The 26027-nt window shown below is 44.8% G+C and overlaps 1 protein-coding gene across 16 annotated transcripts in view; it reads right to left on the bottom strand.

Moving 5' to 3' along the window:
• AGAP1 (ArfGAP with GTPase domain, ankyrin repeat and PH domain 1) overlaps window positions 1-26027 on the bottom strand; it is a 332749-nt gene that overhangs the window by 179344 nt on the left and 127378 nt on the right. For all 16 annotated transcript variants that reach the window (XM_074548902.1, XM_074548903.1, XM_074548906.1 and 13 more), the window contains 2 exons: window positions 24759-24893; window positions 2823-2950 (listed from right to left, as the gene is read on the bottom strand). In XM_074548902.1, the coding sequence (XP_074405003.1) occupies window positions 2823-2950; window positions 24759-24893 (263 nt within the window). The remainder of the gene's footprint in view (window positions 1-2822; window positions 2951-24758; window positions 24894-26027) is intronic.

Below are 26027 nucleotides of genomic sequence, written 5' to 3'. Positions count from 1 at the left end.
AGGGAACTCAATTCTTCTTTGAAATTAGGCTTAGCATGGTATACAAGCACATCATGCCTAGGAAGATTATCAAGGCATAGGGGAACGTGGGAATGAAAAGTGGGATAGACACACAGAGCAGAGAGGTACAGAAGTGACTGGTCTGTACTTGTATAAAGTAAATTAAAGACCTATTCCAAGATGCCCTGTGGCCAACAAGAGGCCTCCAATCCACTGCACAACATTTCTTTCCCTCTAAACAACTCAGTCTACCTCTTGAAGTGTCCAAAAAGCCAGACAGTGGGCTGTGACTGGAGTTATTGACTCAGGAATACCTGAATGTAAGCAATGTTGCACCATCCCTCTTGTTGACGGAGCATACAACAACTCTGTCCATCATGCTCATGAATGATAATCCTTGGATTTGAGAATAAAATTCTTTCCATGCATTCTGTGCTGCCCTGAAAGCCAACAGAGGTACCTGAGATACTTAAAAAGGTTTTCAAGGAAAACCTTCCCCTTGACTGACATACAGGCTAAAACTAAGTCAGAAGAAGAATTAAGCAGCATCTACTACAAAGAAAAGTGGATTTTGCCTTTGGCATAGGAAGCATGTTACTGTGTGGGACAGGCCTCTGGAAATATGTAACTATAGATATTCCTGAGAGCATTTTCTGAAGGGATCTCATTTTTTGAAGGCACCACCTCAGCCCCCTGGGCATGCAGATGGAGAAGCACCCACACACACAGAACAGTCTGTCACAGAATCCCAGGGTGGTTTGGATTGGAAGGGACCTCAAGGCTGATGCCATTCCAACGCCTTCCACCAGACCAGACTGCTGCAAGCCCTGTCCAACGTGGCAGACTGCAACCACAGGAGCCCTGGATGGTGCTGAGCCTTACAATTCCCCCCAAGGTGTGCCAAGGACTACTCTGGTTAAGGTGACACTCGATACCTTTTCTTCCCTCTCTAAAGCCTAAGCTTTTGACTGCAGAGTCATCTGGAGAGTTTGCAGGAGTTCAATCCCTGGGATGATCCAACCAGAGAAGGAACAATGTCTGACTCCAGCTGAAGTGCTGTGTGCAGGCAGTGCCTCTGAAGGCCTCTGCTCCTGTGGAGAATGCAAGTGGCAGGGCACTGCACCGCTAACGGGGCTGATTCATGGAGGAAATCTTCACAGGAACATCATTACGCCAGGAGAGATGTTCCAAAGGGCAAGACACCAGCCAGTCTTCCAGCCAAGATCAGAGATGGCAAATCTTGCCCCAGATCATCTTAAACTTGGAATTGCAGTTGCAAAGTTCTTTCAAGTCTGGGATAAGGATTCAGCTTCCTTCCCTTAAACAAGGTCATACTGCCTTTAAGTGTAGCACAAAGGAGATAAGACATGAAACAGATTTCTGGCCTCTACTTTTAGGCATGACATCAGTCTCAGAAGAGAGACATCTTTGACTGGTGATGCAATTGCCCCTTCAGGTAATTATGACACCTGCCAAAGGCAGTAAAGAACATTATTTCCCTTTTATTGGAACGGAATCTAGGGAGCCTTATCACAAAAGCTACCTTGCCTTGATTTTCCCAAACAGCTCTTATCACTGGCAAGAAGTTTGCTGCATAGGTGATGGTACTGCTCTAGAATTTGGTGTTTGCTGTTGACCTTCACACTAGACTTGGGTAGGAAACCAGTGAGCCCCCAGATATTTGATGTCCTTCATCAAAAAAAGCTTCATTAACAAAAAATGCCCCCAGAGAGGGTGAGATCCAAGGGCCTGTGGTCAGAGACAGAACAGGTGAGGAAACCTGGAAAGGGTTTCCAAAGAAAGGAAAGGAAAGGAAAGGAAACCTCTCCCATGTGAGAACTTGTTCTTCACCAGGAGGTGCCAGGGCTCTTCTAAGGAGCAACACACCTCACTCAGCACCTGCTTTAGAAAGGGGGGCCTGAGCTCCAGCATTCTCTTTGGGCTCATCAGCAAAAGCCACAGCCAAAGCCTGGGGCTGGATCAGGACTCAGTGAGTCACAGCAGAGAACTCTGCAGACTAAACTGGCACCTGCATCTTTAGGGTGATAACCCAGTGGGACAAGTTACTCCCTTCTGCCAAAAAGCAGGCACTGTGTGGGATAAAGGTCCACAGCCAAAACAAATCCTCACATGGCTGGCTCAGGACTGCAAAATAACCTGTGCACTATTGAGTTTAGACTGAAAACCACACCAGAATGGCTGTGGGTACCTCACATCATTCAGTTTATATCCATCCCAGCTGGGAACAAGCCCAGAGATGATCAGTTGACACTAGAAAACAAAGACACTGAGGAAGGGCATTGTCAGGGAAACACAGGGGAGTGTGCAATACACGTGGGTAAAGTTGGTATTAACCATATGGCAATGTTAAGAAAATGTTAATATTAACCATATGTTTCTCAAAATACCATTGAGTGTAAAATTCCAGCACTCTAACCACGGGGATACACCAGCTCAGCACAGCTGAGTGAGAGTAACCACCAAAAACACAGCAAGGGGATTCTGAACCACAGCACAGCAAATGCTGCAACTGTAATGATTGGCCTGCAGGCTGCTGGGTATCAATGAGAATGATCAAAGCAGGCTTATCAATCCAAGCAGGCTTTAGAGCCAAATTATTCTGCTTTCCTACTTTGTTTTTGAACTCAAGCCAATCTTAAAAAATAATTCAAATATCACTTCAAACCACAGTGCACTGGCAGCATGAATAAAATGGCAGCTACCTCAGGAGCAGCAAGGAGAGCACTTGAAATGGCAGGAAACACACCAGAGATGAAAAGCAGCTTATCAGCCCCTTTCCCAAGCCCTGCTTTTGTCTGTACCTGGCTGATATGCACGGCAGAAACCTGGGCAGAACACACGGAGGAGTGGCTCGGAGAGTTGGGCAGAGACTTGCAGGGTCCGATGGAGAGCTGCTGCTTCTTCTTGGTGGAAACGATCTTCTGGGCCACTGAGGGGAGACACAACAGGCAGGCAGGTCAGGCAGGGCCAAACACACCGTGAGCAGCACACACAGACTGGGGGCACCACCAAAGCCTGCTCCAGGAGCTCAGTGTGGTACAGGGAACGGGAAGGGTGCTGGTGCGCCACGGTGCGCCACGGGAGACTCCAGCTGGGAAATGTGACTCCTTCTCATTCCTGGTGGAATGAGACTTCTGGAAAATGTGCCTCCAGAAGTCTCATTCCACCATGTGAGCACCACAGGACTTGGGGGAAAAATAACAAAAAGCAACACCAGGAATTTTGTACCAAGTCTCCTCTGTGTCTGTGACCCCACACTAACAAAGCTCATCACTCTCAGATGAGAGAGATTCATCTGAGGCTTGTGTTTTCCATAAAAGCTCATGGTAGCAAACATTTCCCATTCTCTGCCAGGGATATTCTCCTGGCAGACAGGAGGTACCTGCTCTCTGCTGCCAAGGAATAAAATGGGTTTTCCTTTTTTATCAGCTATTGCACCGGGGCAATCCACTGTGGAGCCCAAACCAAAGAGAACTGCAATATTAGAACTGCAGTATTAGAACTGCAATATTAGAACTGCAGTATTAGAACTGCAGTATTAGAACTGCAGTATTAGAACTGATAAAGGGTTCATGACAGTGAATAAATACCTAGATTGGTGGTACCACACATCCCAGGGAAAATTCTTTATGGAAAGAAGCTGTATCATTAGTTCTAATTTTAGCTTTTATTCTTTCACAGCAGCAGCACAGCTGGAAAAAATGCCTTTTTTTTCTTTTTTTTTTTTGCAATTTATTAAGACATTCTCTTCAGCATGGGAGAAAAAGCAGCATTTATCAAACAGATACAGGGATCAGAGCCATTAACATCTCTATACACAGCTTGGCAGACCCATAATAAAAAAGATCAAACAGAACTGATGTGGAATGCAGCAACTTCCAAACCTCTCCTACAATCTTTCAATTTAAACAACTCAAACCATTCCAGAAATTCATCCCATCACACACTGGAACTTGAGCTCATGCTGCTAATTCAGCTAAAGCCTTTGGAAAGAGCTCTTTTTATGTCATAAATACATAAAAATAAAATGTATGGCTACCTTTTGAGTCACAAATTAAAAACTAATCAAAATTTCAGTCTTTGGAAACAGGTACTTGTGTAGTGGCTAATCAAAAACGCCACTAACTAAATTCAGCTTCCTGGCATGCAGTTTTCTCCATGAAGGGAAGCACTTCACAAAACTTGTGCCAAGGAATCTGCAGTCACTTGCAGCACCTCCACCAAAGCCGGAGACATTTACTGGCATCTCCTTAAGAAGTTCCCCAGGAAATCCTTGGAATTAAGCCAACAGAACCCAGTCTGTCTTGTTCAGCAGACACAAAAGGACAATTATGTAAATTCCAAGATTCTTTTCCCTCACTACATTACAGCACAGGCAGGGACAGTGTAAGCATAGTTTCTTCTCAAATGAATGCAATTTTAATAACAAACTGGTCTGTGGCTTATGTTTTTCATGTAAATGAATGATGGCATAACCATGATTTAGTGAGAATACATTGGATAAAGAATGGCTCATATATATGAAGAAGCAGCTTCATTAGTTACATCCCACCTCCAATAGGCCTCTTATCATCCTGAAAGGATGATATCAATTAATTTATCTTCTCCTAGCATATTGATCATAACCTTCATCAGCTAATCATGTTTAAATTAAAGGGGAATATCGTAGCACTCTGTCATTTCAGACCCATTGGGTTATTGATCTGGGGCCTGGGAAGCTATATATTAAAATATTTTAAAACACATTAGCGAGTGAAGAGAGCAAACCAAAGGTCAGATTTTAACATATGCACATGGATTTGTCTTCATCCTTTGTGGAACAGACCTAAATTAAGACCCAAACTGAACAAAAAACACAGATGGATGAAAAATACCTCATGTGCAAAAGCTCCTGCTCTCACATGGCAGAGACAATTAGCCAAGGGGAATATTTACCTTTTCCCTGCAGTGTGGGCACAGGGGTGTTGGCAGCACTGGCACACACAGCACAGTCTGGGCAAGAAGGGGAAGAAACCCAGGGCAGTCTGAACTCAGTGACTGAACACAAGCAAAGCACCAGGCTGCTCCCAGCCCTGTCCAACCTGGCCTTGGGCACTGCCAGGGATCCAGGGGCAGCCACAGCTGCTCTGGGCACCCTGTGCCAGGGCCTGCCCACCCTCACAGAACAATTCCCAATTCCCAGTTTCCCATCCATCCCTGCCCTCTGGCACTGGGAGCCATTCCCTGTGTCCTGTCCCTCCATCCCTTGTCCCCAGTCCCTCTCCAGCTCTCCTGGAGCCCCTTCAGGGGCTCTGAGCTCTCCCTGGAGCTTCTCCTCTCCAGTGAGCACCCCCAGCTCTCCAGGCTGGCTCCAGCCCTGGAGCATCCCCATGGCCTCCTCTGGGCTCACTCCACAACTCCACAGCATTATGCTGGGAGCCTCAAACTGGACACAGGTGGGGTCAAAATAGACCATTCTTCACCCCAGCTCCTCGCTCTGTCAGAACAATGATGTTCTATAAAGTGAATAAAGAATTCAAGAAAGCAGAGATATTGTTGTCCCAAGCTGCTTCTGAACGCAATATTTGAATTGTATACTCCCTAAAAAATATTTTTAAAACAGATGAATACCAACTTAATCTACAGCAGATATAAAAAATAATCCAGAGATTGAGAAGCATTTCAACTCTTTTTTTAAAAATCAGTTGAATTGTCAGTACTTTTACATACTCAATTTATCAGTTGGGGACAGGTTTTATTGTAATATATCAGAAGAATGAAAAGCTAAACAAAATTTATGTGCAAAGTCAAGAACTCTTCTGCAAACAAACAGGGATATACCATAGATACTTAGAGTTGTAAACAAAGAGAAACTGATATTTAGCAAATATTTGGCCTTGCAGGGAGACTGACGCTTATTTTTTATACATTTAAATTTAATTCCACGAGCCAGAATGACTGGGAGTTGTATTCTGCTTGAAGGCATTGATAATTAAAAGCATGTGAAATTCCCACTCCGAGTTGGGAGGGAAAGCTCCTGGCTTGAATGCCTCCCCTTCCATGCCTGACCCAGCTCACCACAACAAAATTAACCTTCCCACCCCCTGCCACTTCCATCCCAAACGCTGCTTTTTGTTAAGGAAAAAAAACCCACTCATTCCTCAGCATCTCCTGCTCCCTGCCTGCCCACGAGGCTTTCAGGGAGCCTGAGCAGGACAGCTGGGAGCTGCACACGGAACCCTGAGCATCTCCACACAAACCACACTTTCCAAAGGAAACAGTGAGCACAACACATTTCCCCAAGCAAAGCCCTCGCACCCTGAGTGGCACAGGACAGAATTCCCTTGGGATGAGGAGCCCAGGACTGAATTCCCTTGGGATGAGGAGCTCAGGACTGAATTCCCTGGGGGATGAGGAGCACAGGACTGAATTCCCTCAGGGATGAGGAGCACAGGACTGAATTCCCTGGGGGATGAGGAGCACAGGACTGAATTCCCTTGGGATGAGGAGCACAGGACAGAATTCCCTTGGGATGAGGAGCTCAGGACTGAATTCCCTCAGGGATGAAGAACACAGGACTGAATTCCCTGGGGGATGAGGAGCTCAGGACTGAATTCCCTTGGGATGAGGAGCACAGGACTGAATTCCCTCAGGGATGAGGAGCACAGGACTGAATTCCCTGGGGATGAGGAGCACAGGACTGAATTCCCTGGGGATGAGGAGCACAGGACTGAATTTCCCTGGGGATGAGGAGCACAGGACTGAATTCCCTCAGGGATGAGGAGCAGAGGACTGAATTCCCTCAGGGAAGAGGAGCACAGGACTGAATTCCCTGGGGATGAGGAGCACAGGACTGAATTCCCTCAGGGATGAGGAGCAGAGGACTGAATTCCCTCAGGGATGAGGAGCAGAGGACTGAATTCCCTCAGGGATGAGGAGCCCAGGACTGAATTCCCTCAGGGATGAGGAGCCCAGGACTGAATTCCCCGGGGATGAGGAGCACAGGACAGAATTCCCTGGGGGATGAAGAGCACAGGACTGAATTCCCTTGGGATGAGGAGCAGAGGACTGAATTCCCTCAGGGATGAGGAGCAGAGGACTGAATTCCCTTGGGATGAGGAGCACAGGACTGAATTCCCTTGGGATGAGGAGCCCAGGACTGAATTCCCTCAGGGATGAGGAGCACAGGACTGAATTCCCTGGGGGATGAAGAGCACAGGACTGAATTCCCTCAGGGATGAGGAGCACAGGACTGAATTCCCTCAGGGATGAGGAGCACAGGACTGAATTCCCTCAGGGATGAAGAGCACAGGACTGAATTCCCTCAGGGATGTGGAGCACAGGACTGAATTCCCTGGGGGATGAAGAGCACAGGACTGAATTCCCTCAGGGATGAGGAGCACAGGACTGAATTCCCTCAGGGATGAGGAGCACAGGACTGAATTCCCTTGGGATGAGGAGCCCAGGACTGAATTCCCTCAGGGATGAGGAGCACAGGACTGAATTCCCTGGGGATGAGGAGCACAGGACTGAATTCCCTCAGGGATGAGGAGCACAGGACAGAATTCCCTTGGGATGAGGAGCACAGGACTGAATTCCCTTGGGATGAGGAGCCCAGGACTGAATTCCCTTGGGATGAGGAGCACAGGACTGAATTCCCTTGGGATGAAGAGCACAGGACTGAATTCCCTCAGGGATGAGGAGCACAGGACTGAATTCCCTGGGCATGAGGAGCAGAGGACTGAATTCCCTTGGGATGAGGAGCACAGGACTGAATTCCCTGGGGATGAAGAGCACAGGACTGAATTCCCTCAGGGATGAGGAGCACAGGACTGAATTCCCTTGGGATGAGGAGCCCAGGACTGAATTCCCTCAGGGATGAGGAGCACAGGACTGAATTCCCTCAGGGATGAAGAGCACAGGACTGAATTCCCTCAGGGATGAGGAGCACAGGACTGAATTCCCTCAGGGATGAAGAGCACAGGACTGAATTCCCTCAGGGATGAAGAGCACAGGACTGAATTCCCTCAGGGATGAGGAGCACAGGACTGAATTCCCTCAGGGATGAGGAGCACAGGACTGAATTCCCTGGGCATGAGGAGCACAGGACTGAATTCCCTCAGGGATGAGGAGCACAGGACTGAATTCCCTGGGGATGAAGAGCACAGGACTGAATTCCCTGGGGATGAGGAGCACAGGACTGAATTCCCTGGGCATGAGGAGCAGAGGACTGAATTCCCTTGGGATGAGGAGCACAGGACTGAATTCCCTCAGGGATGAGGAGCACAGGACTGAATTCCCTGGGGATGAGGAGCACAGGACTGAATTCCCTCAGGGATGAAGAGCACAGGACTGAATTCCCTCAGGGATGAGGAGCACAGGACTGAATTCCCTTGGGATGAGGAGCAGAGGACTGAATTCCCTCAGGGATGAGGAGCACAGGACTGAATTCCCTGGGGGATGAGGAGCAGAGGACTGAATTCCCTTGGGATGAGGAGCACAGGACTGAATTCCCTCAGGGATGAGGAGCACAGGACTGAATTCCCTGGGGGATGAGGAGCACAGGACTGAATTCCCTGGGCATGAGGAGCAGAGGACTGAATTCCCTTGGGATGAGGAGCACAGGACTGAATTCCCTCAGGGATGAGGAGCACAGGACTGAATTCCCTGGGGATGAGGAGCACAGGACTGAATTCCCTCAGGGATGAAGAGCACAGGACTGAATTCCCTCAGGGATGAGGAGCACAGGACTGAATTCCCTTGGGATGAGGAGCAGAGGACTGAATTCCCTCAGGGATGAGGAGCACAGGACTGAATTCCCTCAGGGATGAGGAGCACAGGACTGAATTCCCTCAGGGATGAAGAGCACAGGACTGAATTCCCTCAGGGATGAGGAGCAGAGGGCTGAATTCCCTGGGGGATGAGGAGCACAGGGCTGAATTCCCTCAGGGATGAGGAGCACAGGACTGAATTCCCTGGGGATGAGGAGCCCAGGACTGAATTCCCTTGGGATGAGGAGCACAGGACTGAATTCCCTTGGGATGAGGAGCACAGGACTGAATTCCCTCAGGGATGAAGAGCACAGGACTGAATTCCCTCAGGGATGAGGAGCAGAGGGCTGAATTCCCTGGGGGATGAGGAGCCCAGGACTGAATTCCCTTGGGATGAGGAGCACAGGGCTGAATTCCCTGGGGATGAGGAGCACAGGACTGAATTCCCTGGGGATGAGGAGCACAGGACTGAATTCCCTGGGCATGAGGAGCACAGGACTGAATTCCCTCAGGGATGAGGAGCACAGGACTGAATTCCCTTGGGATGAGGAGCACAGGACTGAATTCCCTCAGGGATGAGGAGCTCAGGACTGAATTCCCTCAGGGATGAGGAGCACAGGACTGAATTCCCTTGGGATGAGGAGCTCAGGACTGAATTCCCTCAGGGATGAGGAGCACAGGACTGAATTCCCTGGGCATGAGGAGCACAGGACTGAATTCCCTCAGGGATGAGGAGCACAGGACTGAATTCCCTGGGGATGAGGAGCACAGGACTGAATTCCCTGGGGGATGAGGAGCACAGGACTGAATTCCCTCAGGGATGAGGAGCACAGGACTGAATTCCCTCAGGGATGAGGAGCAGAGGACTGAATTCCCTGGGGATGAGGAGCCCAGGACTGAATTCCCTTGGGATGAGGAGCCCAGGACTGAATTCCCTTGGGATGAGGAGCCCAGGACTGAATTCCCTGGGGATGAGGAGCACAGGACTGAATTCCCTGGGGCATGAGGGGCACAGGACTGAATTCCCTTGGGATGAGGAGCACAGGACTGAATTCCCTGGGGGATGAGGAGCACAGGACAGAATTCCCTTGGGATGAGGAGCTCAGGGTCTGTCACTTTTATCATTTCTGCTCCATTTGCATATTGCAGTTCGTTGTCCCGTTACAGCTTTAGGTTATGCATCTCATCCTTCTTGTTTTTCTCTCTCCAGCCCGCGTTGTTTGTGCTCCTGGGCTGAGATTTGGATCATTTGTCCCTGGTGCCCAGCTGGAGCAGGAATTGTTCTGTCTCCCTGCTCTGTGCACAGAGCTCACCATGCCCTCATATGAAGCCCAGAACTCCACACTAAAGCAGTAGAGAATTTTAAAAATAGAAAAGCTCAAACCTGAGGTATCAACCTCATCAGCACAGCTCCATCCAAGGACAAGGATGAGAAAGGCAGAGACTTCAGAGGAAAATACTCCCTAGGAGGAGTTCCAGGCACAAGGTGAGAGTCTGCTCCAGCCCCACATCTCAGAAAACTGAGAAACTGCAGCGCCCCAGCGAGGAGTGGAGGGAAACCTCATCCAGGCTCAGACCTGATCTCTCCCTGCTCCTAAGGTGGAGCCTGGAAAACACCCAGAGGTACCAGCAGTCTGATCACTTTTCATTCCCAAAAGACAGGGAATACAGCTCTTCCTGTGCTCTTTTTCATACATTTAAATTGCTCAACCAAGAAAAGCTTGGAATATTAAAAAAGGAAGACTCCAGGCATACAAGACCCGTAACATCTGGTGCCATTTCTCTTCTTAGTGATCACAGTCCAGGGGTGCTGCATATTCTAGGAGATGCAAACACTCAGTTCTCCAATTACCACTAATTTAAATCAAAACTGGTTTCTCATCAAAACCTGTGTAAGACCATCCATCTCCTCTGCACGTCCAAGAAGGAGTAAACAGCAGGTTCAGCTAAAACCTGCCACTTGTGCAAAAGATGGGAATGCAGGAAATTTTCCTTCACCGAGGGACAGACAGAAAATGGACTTCACTTGAAGCTGGAATGCTGACAGCTGAGTGAAGAACATCAGCAGGGATAAACACTTGTTTAATAAATACCTCTTTTATTACTTGGGGAAAAAATAACATTGCAAAATTGGGATTTTTGTGCGAGCAAGCACTTGCTTTTACCTTAAAAAACACAAGTGAAAGATGTTAAGATATACAGCAGCTTATATTTTTACAGCAGCTGCCTTTTAGTTTAATATTCCATGTTTACAGGATAAGTAAGGGTTCAATAAAAGCAAATTTATTCCACAATTACATACTGCAGGAGAGGCAGTAATAACTACCAGAGCAAGCCTTAACCACAAATGCTTCCAAATGGGAAACATTCATGTAAGTAGCCACTATTAAGGCCATTGTGCCTGTTATTTTAAATTCAATCAATTTTCTAGGCTAAACAACCTTTATATTCTTCTGTTTAGAAGGAGAGCTTGGCATCCCACGTGTCAGGTGTAATGGAGAAATGAGTGCTGGGCAATTCTAAAGCTGGGCTTCGGAAATGGCAATTTATCCAGCTAATTTGGAAATGGCAATTTATCCAGCTAATTCCTGGCCAGGTGCAGCCAGAAATGGCTGAAGTTACTTTGCCCTGAAGAAGTGGTGCCACTGTGAAGCCACACCAGGGAAAGGAGCTCCTGCTCTGCACTGAGCACAAACCCCCTCCATGCTCTGACAGCCTGTGCTGGGAGAAACCTCAGTGACCAAAAAAGAAAAGTCAAATGGACCAAAAAGATATGAATCTGTAGTGCAAGGCACCAAAAGCATTAGGAAGTTTTACAAGACAAAGTGCTTGGTTAACAAATCTTTGCTTCTTAAACCTTGTCTTACAAGCTATGAAAACACAGCTGTAAATCAGGCTCAGTGTTAAATATCTTTCATCAATGCCAACACACATTTTTTTTGCTCCACAGGTAACTCTAATTAACACTGCACATCACTTATTCCCAACTTCCATGCAAATCACTGCCTTCCAAGCCTAGGTAAGCAAATATGCCAATAAATCCACCGGAAACAATCTGGCATCTGAAGCAATTTAAAAAATAACTGTGCTCAAGCAGTGAAGAAAACAGAAGTAGAAGCACACAACTTGAGGATTTAAGGGGAACACTGTGCCAGACACACAGGTAAAGTCTCCTGCACATGGATTTGCCTGGAGCTCTGCTGACCTTTCCATGAGGGCAGAATAAAGTCATAAATCCTGTTATATCCCACACAGAGTTGTGATTTTAAATGCAAAGATTAAAAAAAATGTTGAAACAAAAAAAAAAAAAAAAGGCAAACTGAAAAGACTCAAAGAGAATGCTGTAAAATTGATGTGTTTTGTAAAATGTCCATAAAGGAAGCAACTGAGTTGTTAACTACCCTTTAAGAACAACATTCTTAAGGATAACATTGAATGTAATAATTACATTGTGTGATATAATTTAATGTATTTAATTCTATGTCAAAACACAGAATTGCTTTTAAATCATATCAAACCATAGGCTGAAGTCACAGAAAATTATACGATCTTCAGGATGTTACCACCTCAGGGAGTCATTTCCTACTCCCATTCTGAGGCAGCTTCATGAAAAGCCCACCTTGGGGCACACACCAGCAAATGACTGCTTTCATAGAGAACATTTCTGCTCTCTGAAGGGTCCTCACACCCAATGAGCTCACTAACAGAGCACAGAGAAGGACACAGTGACAGAAAGCTGCTGTTCTGGCAGTGCATCTCAGATGCAACCAACCCTCTAGAAAGAAATAAACTAATCACATTTACTGAATCACATTCAACTTAACTCGTGCCTCATCCAGATGGTTCTATTAACTCAATTTAAAGAAAAAACTCACCAAAAAACCAGAAAAATCAATGGTTTTCTTTCTGCAACTGCCAAAATGACACAAAATTGTAACCTAGCAACTCAAAGGCTGAAGTCAGAGGCGCAACCACACCATGAGATCACACAGCTCCATCCTGACAGGGCACAGCTGGTTCCAAAGCAAGGGCCATGACTGCTGAGGTATCTAAGAAAAAAGTTATAGTCACCCAATACTTTGAACAAATATCACTTTTTTCACATTAAATATTCAGAGATACTATTCCTCAAGATGTGAGTATTCTCCTCAGGAAAGAGCAATCAGGTTTACGACAGAAACACCAAAAAAAGGTGCACAAACACATCACTGCCTCTGCAGCACAACTTATCCATGCTGTTCACCAAACCCAAGCTAGAGAATGTTCTTGTCCTTTAAAGAAAAATCACCCTCAAAACAAACTACCAAGCACCGAAATAAGATTAAATAAACCACCTCAGCCCATGAGCTCGCTGCCCACTGAGCTATCACAATCCACCCCTCAGGCACACTGAGGCCTGCTGGAAAAAGAGTTAAGCTGTGTTACCAACACCACAGTGCAGGTGGAATAAACCCTGCTCCCAAAACACCCTCCAGAAATCCAGCAGCACATAGGAAGGCATCTCCTCCACCACTACAAGCTAAAAATCCTCTGGGTATGTGGGTTTATGCACATCCAGCTGTCACAAAAGCAGTTCCCTGCCAGAATAGAAGCATCATGGAGCATTTCACATAAATCTCCCAAAACACATAAGCCCCCCCTTTGCACTTTAATCATTTGCTAACAGTTACAATAAGATTGTATTAAAAATTTAAACTGCCCTACTTAATGCAATTTACCTTCAAAGGTCCATTTCCAGAGAATGAAGTCGAATGATATAAATGTCGAACACTTGATCAGATTTATGGCGCCCAAGAATATTTCTCTTGATACAGATCTGACGAGTGAAGGCTAATGGCTTTAGTTTTATTACTTTTTAAGCACTTAATGGGAAAATTTAGACATTTTCACAAGACCGAGCTGCACAAGAACGGTGCATTTAGAGGATGACAGCAGAGGAGAGAGCTGTGTGCTCTGGTTAAACAGTGAGAGATTAAAGCTGAGTATTTATCCTGATCATTTGTCACACAACAGTTAGGCCTCAGTGCCCCTGTTAGGGCACAGCAGCACAAGGTGCTGACTGCACAGCCAATTCCAGGTGGAACTGGGGCCAGACTGCCAGGGAAAGACACCTGAAGGCCCAGTGGGACTGTAAAAGCTCAGTGAGAGTGCCAGATCAGCCAGTGCCTGCAGGTGATTAGCCAGCCGCCCTTCCACTCTTCAGGGAACCCCACCTTTTCACCCCAGCCATGTTCTCCAGAAATGCTACAAAGCAATAGTTTCACTACTCCAAAAACACTTTTTTTTCCCCCTATTTAATTTTTTTTTAACTGAAAGACAGCTGGGAGTCCTCAGATTTCAATTAACGTCGAGGTACTTGGCCAATCAATCACCGAGTGCTATAAATTCCCCTCTATTTCTCATTAGTTACACTACTGCACAGCTTAAATCTAAACACACCTTTCTGGGAGACTGTAAATTACCAGCCTAAGACACAAGTGAGTGCATCAGGCATCAGGAGGGGCATAAATGATGGCAGAGAGGCCTTTGTGTGTGCGCTCCACTCGCGCTGATTTACTCCTCACCAGCGCTTGTTTCACACCCAAGGAGCAGCAGCACGAGTGCCACCAGCAGCACTCCATCTCCTGCACTTTGCATTGCTGACTTGAGACCAGTAATGACCTGTCTTTATTAACATTAACAAGTTTTATGCCCCAAATCCAATTTTCTATGGGAAAAAATATTTCTCCAGCATCTGCCAATAATGTTCTTTCATTAAGTGCAGATAGAGCTTGAAGAAAAACAAACCTCTGCCTTAAATTAAAATTGGTTTTGTGGCTCTGAATGCCACCTTCAGCCTTTTCAAAGTTGAGACAGTGCAGAAGTTACCTGACACAAAAGGATCTTGTGCTGAAACGAAAAGGAAAAAACATTCACACATTTGTTAACAAAACGAGTCAATTTTTAGTCTTGTACCAGCTTTATAATAATTTCTGAACTAAAGACCATAAGTCAGCACTCCACAGAGGGTGCTGAGGGAATGCACTTGTCACAGATGACAAATATGTTCCAAAAAATGTCTTCTATCAGAATCTGAATGTATTCAAAAATTTAATTTGATGTTTTGAAAGTTGCAGGGAATAATGAAGTCACATATGGAGACTGTCAGGGATCACAGGAATCACAGGACCCTTTAGGCTGGAAAAGCCCTCTGAAATCAAGTCCAAGCATTACCCCAGCACTGCCAAGGCCACCACTAACCACATCTCCAAGTGCCACATCAAGAAGTATAAGAGTCCCCCAGTTTTCCTAACCCTTTAATAAAACACGATGAGCCCCTGTGTTCACATTTAATATTTGGGATCATTTTCATAACTGAGGCAGCACATGCAGTCCCATCCATCTGCCAGCTCATTTTCCTCCCTGATTTGAGCTTGCTTCCTCACCAAAACACAGCATGCACTGCTGAAACAAGTCCACACAGATCCCACACTGGTACCTGTGGAAAGACCAAGCTAAAGAAGTACCCAAAATCTACAGAGGCTGCTCAAAAACAGCTCTGTGCTGCAGATTCATCTCTTGAGTTGTACAAAATGACGTTGTGCTGGATTTTCTCTTTTCCACAAAGTATTGACCAGATCCCGCAGCAGGATTTTGCATTGCACAAAATGATTTTGTGCTGGATTTTCGATTTTCTCTTTTCCACAAAATACTGACCAGATCCTGCAGCAGGATTTTGCATTGCACAAAATGATTTTGTGCTGGATTTTCTCTTTTCCACAAAATACTGACCAGATCCCGCAGCAGGATTTTGCATTGCACAAAATGATTTTGTGCTGGATTTTCTCTTTTCCACAAAATATTGACCAGATCCCGCAGCAGGATTTTGCATTGTACAAAATGATTTTGTGCTGGATTTTCTCTTTTCCACAAAATACTGACCAGATCCTGCAGCAGGATTTTGCATTGTTTAAAACGATTTTGTGCTGGATTTTGTATTTTCCACAAAATACTGACCAGATCCTGCAGCAGGATTTTGCATTGTACAAAACGATTTTGTGCTGGATTTCCTCTTTTCCACAAAATACTGACCAGATCCCGCAGCAGGATTTTGCATTGCACAAAATGATTTTGTGCTGGATTTTCTCTTTTCCACAAAATACTGACCAGATCCCGCAGCAGGATTTTGCATTGCACAAAATGATTTTGTGCTGGATTTTCTCTTTTCCACAAAGTATTGACCAGATCCCGCAGCAGGATTTTGCATTGTATAAAATGATTTTGTGCTGGATTTTGTCTTTTCCACAAAATACTGACCAGATCCCGCAGCAGGATTTTGCATTGCACAAAATGATTTTGTGCTGGATTTTGTCTTTTCCACAAAATACTGACCAGATCCCGCAGCAGGCAGGACCTGACCTTGCTGTGTCTGGCTCACACAGAACTCCAGTAAAGAGGAAAGGAAGAGTAAAAGAGAAGGAAGAGTACAAAGTAAAAAGGGAAGAGTTTGATGCAGAGAACAGCAGTCTCAGTGTTTAAGACTGGCCAACAACAGAAACTGAAATGAGAGGAGGAGCCTACAGATAAAGCTGTACAGATATTTGACCAAAACCACACAATGCTGTTCTTGTAGAGGAAGAAGCCCCAGCTTTGGTGGGCACAGCTGCCTTGTGCAGCACCACCTCATCAGACCTAACCCCCCATTTCCAAGTTCATCATCCACAATTAAAGATTCTCTGCAGAGAAGGAGGAAGGAAAACCGCAATCTGCTAAGCTGGGCTGGAGGTTTGCTGGTGCAGGAATTCCGAGGGGAATGGGAATGCCAGCACTGCACCCCCCGCATCCAGGGAGGCTTTTGGAGCTGAACCCAGCCGCTAATCCGGCCGAGCACACAGCTCGATGGGATTTGCATATGCATGGCGATTAGCTGAAAGGCAGCGATTTGCAATGCAATGCTTCCGAAGGGGCTTTTGAGGAAGCAGCTATGCTAATAATCAACTTTGATGTTGAAAATGTGTTTGTTGCACAACAGAGGAGGTTACAAAAGGATTATGTTTATTACACCGGTTTTAAACGTTTGATAGCTCAGACAAAAGCATCTCTTCATTATAAGGGGGCAAAGTGGGATTCCCTTTAATAAATGCTGCTAAACACATCGAGAACAGAATGAAGTTACAGAAAGGGCATTCTGCCTTCCCCTTCTGTCTTCACACAACACATCTCGCGGGTTAGCTCTTCATCTTCCATTCATCAATATTAAACCAGCAAAGCTGTTTTTTTTTTGCAAGCAAATTTAAATAGGAACTGTGAGATGCAAAGCTGTGTTTTGTGTCAGGTAAAAACAGGTGATGTGTGTACTTGTGAATGCCAAATGTGCGGACACTGACAATGGGACAGTTGCGAATTCTAATAATAACTGAGGAGAATAAAGAATGGAAAAAGGCCTTTGAACCTATCTTTTGTTTGCAATTAACCCTGGTTGATTTAGGAGTGTTGGAATTAAGGTGTTAACGATGCTGCTTTTTGCTTGCATTTAATCCATAAAGGGCTCTGCAATAATAACCTTTTGAAGTATAATTTTAGAATATTACTTGTATCCTTGAAACTATAGCTTTAGAATATATATGAAGGAAATATGCTTGTATCTCACGCCTTATTGAAGCAGAGAAAACCAGTTTGAGAAAGGAAGATGAACATCACCTCAAGGGCTTGTGGTTTCAATGAAAGGGAAGCTGGACATCACTGTTATGAGATTTATAGTCTCTGCAATTAAAAGGTGGAGCCACATCTGGGGAGCTGGACCCCACCAGATGGGAGTTGTCTTTCTTCTTTCGGAAACTGGACCGTCACCATCTGGGGATACTCCTTTGAGATACATCCTGAGAAATTAAAATCACAATAGTGTATAGAATTGTGATGTAATAATTTGGAATAAAAATTGCTGATGAGTAAAAGACTGGAAATAGAAACTGCTGAAAAAAACTAATGGGTACCCCTATAAATACCTGTAACCATCAATTATCAGTGTGCAGTTGGAGGGAAAACTGCCCCACTGTACCCAGTGCTGTATTGCTCATACTTTACCATATTAATTAATAAATTGGTTGCTGCTTGAATATTGGCCTAGTCAAGCTTCTTATTCTTAACAGAATCCACAAAGGACAGTTAAAACCAACAGCCAAGGGAAGACATATTGAGGATAACTAAAAAACAAAATTGAAAAATCAAGCTTTAGATATTCCATGCTGCCCTCTGTATGTCAAAGCTTGCTGGAGAAGCTGTAGAAAAAGTGGCAGATGAGGTGTATGGGTTTTAAGATTTGTCAATAAAAAAATAAAGAAGAAAATGTCAGATTAAATGATCAAACCACAATCACAGAAGTGTAACAAAGAGCACAGCAGTAGGAGGAGAGGCAGAGATATGCTGGGCAAGGCAGAGCATCCCCCAAAATGCAGCAAACAAGGCACAGTTTACACAGAACACTCAGAAATAAAGCAGGCATGAGGATGATAAAGGTTCTGGCTGTGATAAAGCAAATACAACCTGGCCCTTTGAGGGGGTCATGCCCTGCTGAAGCCCCTCCTGGCCCTCACTAACCTTGTGGTCACTTCTGCAGCAGCCGAAGCATCCTCACTCTAACAGGGATCACCAAGCACAATTCCATTCTGTTTGTTTTTAAAGCCTCCCCTCTGGACACAGCCCGTGCCTGAGCCCTGCCAGCAGCTCTGCTGCGCTCTCAGTTTGCTGTTCAGCTCACTTGGCTCCAAAAGAATGGCAGAAATTGTCACTGCTGCTTTCAGCTCCGCCAGGAACTGCAGCTTGACAACATTTATTTATGGCTTATTTCTGTTCTGCCTTTCCTGGTGTCTTCACTGAGAAAAGTAGGGGTTTGAAAAATAAGGAATTTTCAAACTTCCTCCTTCTTCCAGAATTTTTTGCTTCTGTTTCTAGGAAACAATTCCAACTTACTTGCCAGACACTCCACAAATGTGTTTATAAAACTTTATCTGCCAAGTACAACACACATGAGTCTGTCAAACACACTGATTCTGCCTCTTACTTTCATGTAAAATTTAAAAAAAAGGCAATTTACCCTCAAACAACCACCTTGTTTCCTGCCCCAGGATTTCAATTAGAGTTTACATTATATAATACAACTTTACTGGACTAATTCTGAATCTTCACTACTGAAAACTTGAATTCTTTTGCATTTTGAGGAGATGTTGATCAACATTCTTGCTGCCATTTAATGAAGAATTCATCAATGTTGAACTAGGTCTTGCATTTATTGTGCTCTCCAAAAAATTTAAACAGCTGTTACCTATTGCACAGAATCAGCAGCTCTGCTCTAGGTTTGAAGTCACCTGCCTTACTGCATACACTTCAAATTAAGACTTAAAGGAAGTGCCATGAAATAACCACTATAAAATTAAAAGTCACATAAAAAGTTCTGCAAGACATTATGGTTTTCCACGAGTCACCTACTGAATGACACATCAGAGCTAAAATCAAAACCTCTCTGGAACTTTTACTGGCATTAAATCACTCTATTCCTCCGTGCTCATTGTAGCACTTTTAAAATTCCATACCCTGGAGTACAGCTCCTCATCCCATTATTTAATTCCAAGCTTGAAAAAATGGATGCAGACGAGTCACTGGAAGACCTCTTTTCTTTCCTTCACACATTTGTGGATCCAGGTGCAGTGCTGAAAAACCTGATAGAGCAGTACCAGTCTCAATGTCCCCAAAGCCTGCAAAGTTGCTGCAATTTTCACCCAAAAATTGGCAAAAAAGGTGAAGTCTGTGCCTACCAAACAGCATGGCAGCAACACTGGACAGCACCAAGCATGAGGGGAACTGCACAGAGACCTATTAAGTTCTCAGGGACAACAGAAAAAGAATTTTGAATGGTAATGTGTAAAGTGTGGAATTTGGTAATCAGTCAGAAAATATAAATCCAAGGACTTGGATCCATTTTCCAGCCCAATCCTACTGATGCCAACTGCTCCCCAGGATGAAGGCTTCCTCACACCTGTCTCACCAGGCAATGCTCAATTCACACAGCTCATTTCAAGCCGGTGTTATATAAATTTCAGATATTGGTTAATATCTGGATATTGGTTAATATCCTGCTAGTTCACACTGGGCCTTGCTACAACAACATGCAGTCTGATTTATGGCACCAGAGCTTGTCATCTGCTGAATGGGGCTGAGGGATTACCTGGATCCCTGGAAACCAGAAAAAATATCTGTGCAAACAAGAACAGCCACCAAAAAACCCAAAGAACGGTAAAATGAAATTCTTGTTTCCAGACTAAATCTTCTCGTTGTTGTTCAATGGCCCATAAGAGTTACAGGTGGAGTGAAATTCTTGTTTCCAAACTAAATCTTCTCATTTATTAATGGCCCATAAGAGTTGCAGGCAGGCAGGATGGATAAAGTTAAGTGTAAGGGCAAAGCATGAGCAAGGGTAAAGCTGCAGCAAGTTCAGAATAAAACACAAACAGAAACATCTCAAAAGACGAAGGTGACCGGATTTTTACGTTTATATTTTTTTTTTCCCAGCCGATTTTGGAACGTTTGAATGTCCCCGAAGGGCTCCGCGGCGCCGCCGCCATCACGGGCCCCTCACGCCGCGGCTCCGGCGCCCCCTGGCGGCCGCTCCCGCCGCGCTCCGTTATTCCCGCGGATTAATAAAATCAAAACGTTAATTTTACTTTCAAACAAACGCCTTAAAACGAACTTAAAACTCAAATGACTTAAAATGAACGGGGGGGGGTTTAAAAGGAACAGGGCTTGAGCGTTGGTTTTTCCAGGCTAAGCCATGATATCGAGGAAAAGAAATTGACTCCCTCACGTCACTTTCTCATTAGAAAAACCCGAAACAAACAAACCAGGAAGATACAAATATCTAACCAGCCAAAACATTGATTTCCCAGCGGTTGTGAAGCATGGAAGAATCAGCAGGTTGATCCAGGCCATGTGTGACCATCCTGAAGCTCATCACTGCAGGTGCCACATTCCCGGAGGCCTCAGCCAAACCTCCAAGGAAACCCAAGGAAACCCAAGGAAACCCAAGGAAACCCAAGGAAATCCATAGAAACTCAAAGAAATCCATGGAAACCCAAGGAAACCCAAGGCAACCCAAGGAAACTGAAGGCAATCCAAGGAAACCCAAGGCAATCCCGAGCTGAAGGAACCCCGGCTCATCCTGCCCTGCACTGGGTCCCCACCAGCCCAGCTCCCCAAGCAGAGAATCCCTCAGGCCACCTCCAGTGCCAAAGTGCACATTGATCTTCCCAAACCAGCTGTCAGGATGGGTCCCATTTACTTCCTTTTTATTTACTTCCCATTAGGCTGATGAACATTTCCTAATGAAAACACATCTATAAAAGCTGACTTGATAATGCTGATGGCAAGTGACAGCCCTTCCCCTCGATGCCTGCAGGATTAATTTGTCATCTCCCATTCCTTAACTGAGAAATGGTGCTTTGAAGTTCTCCTTTTAAGACACCTTTGTTCAACATCACACTAAATACTATTTGGATCTGGAAATAAAATATCCTGGTAGATTTTTTTGCACAGAGTGGACACGTTCCTTAATAAAAGACTAGTTAATTTGCAAATAATCATCCAAAAATACTGGCAGCACCAGATCAAAGTGCAAATTGTGAGGCAGCAGTGGCCTCTGCCACCAAATACCTGCAACTCCTGCCTCAATATTTGCAGGTTTATTGTTATTTTGGGCAGTATTAGATCAAAATCTGGGTGTTACAGCCATCTAGATGAGGTAAAACCCCCTTGGTTGAACTGCTGAGCTACAGAGACTCAACTCTGAACCCAAGTTAGACTCAAACCCTTTTGTTTCAAACCCTGTGATAGTAAAATTTTATCCTCTAAATATTTGAACATTTGCTCCTTTGTGGTGTCAGAAACTTGCATGGCCCACAGCTAAATGGGTCAGGGAAAATCCAAACATAAAGCAGGGCAAGATGTGTGGTTCTGAATACACCATGAACAGAAATAAAAGCAATTCTCATGCATTAATGGTACATCAAGCTAATTCAAGAAGGCTAAACCATTAAAAAGGCATCCTGGGGCAGTACACAGTCATTACAATACTGTGCTGACAAGAAGTATTAAAATAATCATTTTCAATGTCATTGATAGAATCTGTTCTGATAAGCGAAGGGGGGGAATCTCTAATTCTTAATTGGGAATATGAAGCAAAATGGATCTTATTAGCATTTATCTAATTCTTAAAATGCAATTTTGTTCAACTATTTAATACACCAAAAATAAGAAAGGATTTATTATCCTCCAACGTTGGATATATTACTAAACTAAATCCTTGAAACACAGAACTCCTCTTTTTTACTTCAGTCTGAAATTCAGGTTTTCCTTCCCAACAGTAGGAGAGATTAAACCTCAGTGGGACATGGTAGAAGGTTAAAAAACAACCTCTAAAACAGCAGAATGTGAAGGAGGATTTTGGCTTTCACTTTACTCAGCTTTCCTCTCACAAAATATGAACCAATGGACTTGATGATCTTAAGGGCCTTTTCCAACCCAAGTGATTCTATGATTCCATCTCTGTTACAATCAATAGCGAGCTTATCAGCTGTAATGAAGCGTTGGAAACGAGGTATTTGGATTTAACTCGAGAATAAAGTAGCCTTTTCATAATAACAATAATCATTCAAGTTAAATTATTTTCCCACTCAGCTGTGGAGAAAATGGGAAATGAGTTATCACAGAAGAATCGTAACAGATGACCACTAAGTTCAGTAGCTGCTTGCAGGGGACAAATTAGAAATTTAATTTCTAAAGTGTGTGCAATGAAGGAGTAAAAGGCTCTTCAATGCCATTTCCAATTTCTTCCTCCAGAAGGCACGTCTACATCACAGCAAGGCACAACACAGAAACAAGAAAAGAGATTTTAAAATAAGCTTGCAAGCCAAGCAGCCCAAACCAGGAACTGGTGTCAAAACCCACCAGGTGTGTGTGGAAGAAAAGTCTGTGGGCTGGAACAGCCTCAGGTGAATTTTATTTCTTTTTTTATCAGAAAATCCCAGAATGGTTTGGATTGGAAGGGCCCTTAAAGCTCATCTTGTTCCAACCCCTGCCAGGGCAGGGACACCTTCCACTACCCCACTAATGTGAACCACAAAAAAAATCATTACAGCTACGCTGAACCTGAACACCCCAGAGCAGCACAAACCAAGGGACATTTAACCAAGTGCTACCTATTAACAGCTTGCACTGCTCATTCACACCCTCCCATTTAATGGGGTTAAGAAGTTGCTTTGTTTCCTGCTGAAACAAACAGCAAAAATTATCAGGAATTGGACTCGGTCCCAGACGTGTCTGGCAAGTGAAACCCATTCATACAGAAGCATTTCTAATCCTATTAGCTGGCAAATATTAAAGAGTTGGTTGGCTGCCACCAGGGCAAAACAACACCCTGATATTTCTTAAAACACATGAGCCCTGTCAATTCTTTCTTACCACCAAAGAGACAAATGAGCCCCCTGAAAGCTTACAAGTTTATCACACCAGCTTTGTGCCAAGAGACTTCTCTCCAAATCTCTGAGAAAAGGGGGAAAAAAGCAAGAAGGAGGCTGCAGACAGAGCCACAAACACCAGGACCTGGAATATATAATTAACAATCTAACTATAGCCAGCACTCCAAAATAAATGTGCTAAACAAAACCCCCTAATGGCTCTTTGAAACTCCTAATCAATATAGAAAATCTAGGCAGTCAAAACAGTAATTTTTGCAACTAGTTCAACAGAAAACAGGGAGCAAAGCAAGAAGATGCAGCTTGAAATGCTCCTCTCTGAAATCTGATCAACAGCATGGGCAAAAAACGGGTGCAGGTCAGTATTTTCCACATAAAATGTACAAATGTTTTGACTCTTTTTATCCCATGCAAAAATTACCACTATTTTTTACCTCTCGAATGTAAACATTAGAGTGTATCTCCTTTTTATTCCGTGTAAAAATTTGGTATTTTTGCCTTTTTTTTTTCAATTTGAAGTGTCTTTTCACACTCCATTGCAAGGTGCTGCTGTGACACTGCCTTATGTAAGCACAGGCAAAGCAGGACTTTGCAAGGAGAAGCTGGCAAAAAGAGGCCCCAGAACTAGGGGCTCTGAGAAGCATTAAAATTTAATCAATTAAGGAGGTTTTTAGACAGAGAAAGCTGCTGAGGGGCTGACACGTTCAGCCACAAGGGGAGGATGGTGAGAAGAGAAGCCAGCCAAGCCCCAGGACACTTGACTGCAATTCCACTAGAGGGGGCACACATCCCATCTCATACAACTCCAGGACCACGAAATTATAAAATATCCTGATCTGAGAGGGACCCACAAGGATCAAAACCCCTGCACAGGACTCTCAGAGAGTCCCAGAATGGTTTGGGGTGGAAAGGAGCTTAAAGCTCACCCTGTGTTACCTCTGCCATGGCAGGGACACCTCCCACTGTCCCAGGCTGCTCCAAGCCCTGCCCAGCCTGGCCTTGGGCACTGCCAGGGATCAGGGGCAGCCACAGCTGCCCTGACACCCTGTGCCAGGGCCTGCCCACCCTCACAGGAACAATTCCTAATTCCCAACATCCAACCCAGCTCTCCATTTTTAACACCCCATGAACATTACAGTGCTCAAATGTTGCATTTCCAGCTACTCTGCACAAACAGCCCCTCAGCCTCTCCACGAGCACTAAAACCAAAGCAGAGAAAACTTTGCTACCATAAAGCAAGCACCAAAGAAAACTGAAAATTAAATAAGGGCTAAAAATAGCTTCAGATGCTTAAGACTAAAGGTGCTGGTGGGGAACATCAGTGCACATACGATGTGTTAAGGAAAGTTGAGGAGCCCTCTTAGGAAACACAACAAAAATGCCCAAAACTCAGGGTTTTCTTTAACTGAGCAGGCCAATCTCGGAGCTATCCCAGAGGGTCGCTGCTCAGGGAGGACAGCCCGAGGCTGGGCGGTGTGCTGGGTACCGTCATGGAAGACTCTCTCCACGTTGAGCCCGTAGGTGGCGCACGTCTCGTAGTAAGTGCATCTCTTGAGGTCGTTGGACAGCTTCCGGGCCCTGGCATCGTCGATGACACGGGGGTTGGTGGAGCTGATGGCATCTGCAGGGCCACAGGGGAAAACACCCATTAATGGTCACTGGGAAACGCCAGCCTGGGGCTCACAGAGGCACAGGAGGGGCGGGGAAGGCGGGAGAGAGCTCTGAGACCACCGAGTGTAACAACAACCCACTGACCCGGGACCTCAAGTGCCACATCCACATGGTTTTGGAGCCCTTCCAGGGATGGTTCCAATGCTTGACAACCCCTTCCATGAGGAAATTTTCCCTAATATCCAACCTGAACCTGCCCTGCTGCCAATTCAGGCCAGCTCCTCTCATATTCACCAATACCAAGCAGTGAGTTTAAATACAAACCATGAAACAGGGTGTACATCACTCTGTCATACATTTCCTTATGAAAATCACCAGTACACTGATTCTAAAAGCCAGGGGGAATTTGCTTTCCTTAAATACATATATTGAGCTCAGTTGTTGCCAAAAAAAAAAAAAATACACAATCACATGAAAGAGCATGAGCTCTGATGTAAAATATATTTAGGGAAACAAGTGGGTGATTAGTACAAACATGTCAAATGGTTTTTACATCTCTGAAAGTATTAGTACTTATAGAGTGTGAAATATTGAACATGTTGTATTTTAAAGAAATAGAACTTAATTGTAAATTACTTTCTCAAATTGCTGTAAAGGCTCCCAGAGACGTTGTAGGAACATACCGACATACTGCAAAACTGATAAAAATTGTATTTTTCTAAACTATCATACTTGGAATTCTCTCCAAGATCTTCTTCTCATGAAAGCTGAAATTTCAGTTCTAGAGCTTATCCAGAGGAGCTGGAAAAACCTTACAGCAGAATAGACAAAGGAGAAGCTTCTTCCTTGCCACTCTATCATAGTGATGAACTCTGTATATAAAGGTGATACTATCTGAAGTGATAATCTTATTAACAGACCTTGAAAAGGAATTTTTTTTTCCCCAGGAGTATTGTGTTACTCTTCTGCCCCATGCCTGGAAGTGTTCCAGGCCAGGCTGGATGGGGCTGGGAACAACCTGGCTTAGTGGGTGGCACTGCATGGTCCCTTTGGGCCCAAACCATTCTGGGATTCTACAACAGGCAATAATTTCAGCATTCACAGCTGCCCAGAAAGCCTTCCTTAAAATCTGTAACCACCCACA

The sequence above is a fragment of the Zonotrichia albicollis genome, chromosome 10 (assembly GCF_047830755.1).
Source record: "Zonotrichia albicollis isolate bZonAlb1 chromosome 10, bZonAlb1.hap1, whole genome shotgun sequence".
In the NCBI taxonomy this organism is placed as follows: domain Eukaryota; kingdom Metazoa; phylum Chordata; class Aves; order Passeriformes; family Passerellidae; genus Zonotrichia; species Zonotrichia albicollis.
The sequence above is the reverse complement of the archived record's forward strand: the minus strand, read 5'-3'. Positions and strand labels throughout refer to the sequence as shown.